General features: G+C 64.6%; 3 protein-coding genes across 3 annotated transcripts in view; 2 read left to right on the top strand and 1 right to left on the bottom strand.

Moving 5' to 3' along the window:
- MNEG_14424 (pyrroline-5-carboxylate reductase) overlaps positions 1 to 211 on the bottom strand; it is a gene marked incomplete at both ends in the record, with an annotated part of 1118 nt that extends 907 nt beyond the window's left edge. Inside the window, one exon of the mRNA XM_014037106.1 lies at positions 74 to 211. Coding sequence (XP_013892560.1) covers positions 74 to 211 — 138 coding nt within the window. The remainder of the gene's footprint in view (positions 1 to 73) is intronic.
- Positions 212 to 747: 536 nt separating this feature from the next.
- Positions 748 to 1424, top strand: MNEG_14423 (target of rapamycin, growth-regulatory PI3K-like protein kinase; the record flags this gene model as incomplete). Its single annotated transcript, XM_014037105.1, has 3 exons — positions 748 to 980; positions 1252 to 1330; positions 1368 to 1424. 3 exons carry the CDS (start codon positions 748 to 750, stop codon positions 1422 to 1424), a joined length of 369 nt encoding a protein of 122 aa, XP_013892559.1.
- A 741-nt stretch (positions 1425 to 2165) lies between these two features.
- Positions 2166 to 2500, top strand: part of MNEG_14422 (FKBP12-rapamycin complex-associated protein) — a gene marked incomplete at both ends in the record, with an annotated part of 1296 nt that continues 961 nt past the window's right edge. The window contains one exon of the mRNA XM_014037104.1: positions 2166 to 2285. Within this exon, the coding sequence (XP_013892558.1) occupies positions 2166 to 2285 (120 nt within the window). The remainder of the gene's footprint in view (positions 2286 to 2500) is intronic.

The following is a 2500-nucleotide window of genomic DNA, read 5'->3' as shown; positions in this document are numbered from 1 at the left end:
TGGGGCGCAGCCACGACATTGAGCTTGAAAAGATAGGTATCGTTTCAGGACCGACATACAAGATACCACGCACCTCGAGGGATGTGTCGTAGGCGGCGGCGCCAAAGCCCTTGAACAACTCCTTCCTTGCTGGCACGGGGTCGGTGCAGCAGATCTGGTTGGGCGTCACGACGCCCTTGTTGATGAGCCCCTTGGCCAGGGCCTCCGCCATCTGGCCCGACCCCATGAACCCAATGCGGCGGTCGACAAGCGGCGGCATGCCTGGCGACCGTGCTGTTTGCCTGCGCCGCCGCACCGCCCGCCTGCGCTGATGCTGCCTGGGCTGTGGCGCCGTGCAGCGCTGCGTTCGATGCAGCGGATGCTGAAAGTACTTCTTCGTTATCAACGCCGCTACTCGCGTGTTCACAGCAGACTAGAGCGACAGTTTTGCAAATGAGATCTGCAGCAAGGATGTCAAAGCTGTAAATATTATGTGCACTTTCTGAAGTCGCGAACAATTGATCAGCGTGCTGACAACAAAGTAGGTTTATACTCAATATATAGGGCAGCTTTGGCACGAGTGCGTTGTCAAGTGACGAGCGCACATGGTACCAGGCAATCACGGCTTGACAGGCTGCTGTTTGCATCAGATATAATAGTAAAAATCATGGAGTCTCGGTCCTGTCAGAGCTGGGCAGGGCCTCTGCATTGTCAGTGATCTAAGAAGCAGCCCTGGGCGCCCGGAGGCCCCCCAACCCGGCAGCAGCGATGATGTCATCGGCAGCGCAGGCCGCGCAAGCCGGCCGTGGTGTGCGGCTCGGCGCCGACACGCTGTCGCGCCTGCTGGACGACCTGTGCAAGCCGGGCGCGCTGGAGCGGCGGCGCGAGGGCGAGCGCCACCTGCTGGAGTATGTGGAGGCGGAGGCGCGCGATCTGAGCGCCGATGCATTCTCAAAGTTCATGCAGGAGGTGTATGCGCGGCTGCAGGCTATGATCAAGAGGTGCGAGGGGGGGGGGCGAAGGGCGAGCTGCGCGCAGCGGTGGGCCAATGGCGTGCCTTGGCTCCCTTCAATGGTTCGGGAGTCTGATGCAGATGCTGTTGTGCCCGATATGGCGCTGTGGCCGGCCGGGCGGGCGATGACCTCGGCCCCGCCGCTGTCTCGGCTGCGGCGTGCTGCGATGGAGCTTGCGTTGCGCCGCGGCCCTCGCGGCCCGGCTGGGGCCGCCCGTGCGGGCCGCTGCCCACCCCGACCGCGATGCCACTCCCCTCAGCCCCGACGTGTTCAAGCGCCTGGGGGCTGTGCTGGCGATAGAGGAGCTTATTGCGATGAAGGCCATTGGGGATGACGCGGTGAGGGCTGCGCTGGTCAAAGCACCTGCAGTAGCAGCAGCGGCAGCAGCAGCGGCAGCAGCAGCGGCAGCAGCAGCGGCAGCAGCAGCAGTAGCAGCAGTAGCAGCAGCAAGAGCAGCAGTGGGACGGATAGCAGGGGCAGTGCAAATGTAGCAGGGGCAGGGGGCACCAGCGTCGGCAAGGGCAGCGACGCCTTGTGTGGTCGGGCGGGGCAGACAGCAGCAAGCCGTGGTCGTTGGAGCATCATCACGAGCAGATGGCGGGGGCAGGACATTTGGCTGCAGTGTTGTCAGATTTGAGCAGACTTCACGCGCCTGCCGCGACGGCGGCTGCGGGGGATGGCCTGAGGTGGCGTGTAGCCAGCAGCACAACCAATAGTCAGCAGACGGCCGCGGAAGACTGCAAGCGTCGCTCCCTGTAGCAGCCATCATGGCACAGGCCCGCGAACTGCAAGCCCACAGCAGCAGCAGGCCGCCCTGCAGCTGCCGCCGCAGTGCTGGCTGCACAGCTGGTGGTCGCATCGCTGCAGCAGCGCACGCAAAGCTGCGCCTCGAAGCGGCAGGCAGATACTTGTATGCTGCCTGGTTGGCTTGACACGCAGCCGCGTCAGTCCGTGACCTACCACCCAGCACTCCTTCCCTCCTCTCGCTTCCTTGAACCATCTTTGATGCGTTGCATGCACCTTCGTCGCCCCAGCCTGTCCTTGATCAGCCCGATGACCAGTCAAAGGCACCCCACACGCCCACCTCCAACCCACCCGCCATCGCGCCGCCCCGCCGTCTGGGGCACTCGACACCCCCCCCCCCTGCAGGCGCGCACAGCCAACTTCAGCTCTATGCTGCGGCGCCTGTTTGAGGACAGCCAGGACCTGGTGCTACTCGAGGTGGCGGCCACGGCCCTGGGCCACCTCGTGCGCAGCGGGGGGCCCATGATGGCGGACGTGGTGGAGCGGCAGGTGGGGAGACATTGGGGTTCAGGGTGTGAAGTTACTGGGCTGTGATCTGATCTGGTTGAGAAGCTTATTGGCGGCTGGCTGTTCCGAAACTCTTGAGCAGCGGGACGCAGGGCCGGCGGGCGCTGCAGGCGCGGTGATGAGCAGGAGTTGGGGCAGCGGCGGAGCGGGTGGCGCACGTGCAGGCGGGGCGCAGGGCGACCGCCGCACACACGCGC

The sequence above is a fragment of the Monoraphidium neglectum genome (genome assembly GCF_000611645.1).
Source record: "Monoraphidium neglectum strain SAG 48.87 unplaced genomic scaffold scaffold04474, whole genome shotgun sequence".
Classification (NCBI taxonomy): Eukaryota; Viridiplantae; Chlorophyta; class Chlorophyceae; order Sphaeropleales; family Selenastraceae; genus Monoraphidium; species Monoraphidium neglectum.
This window is presented reverse-complemented; position numbering and strand designations above follow the sequence as displayed.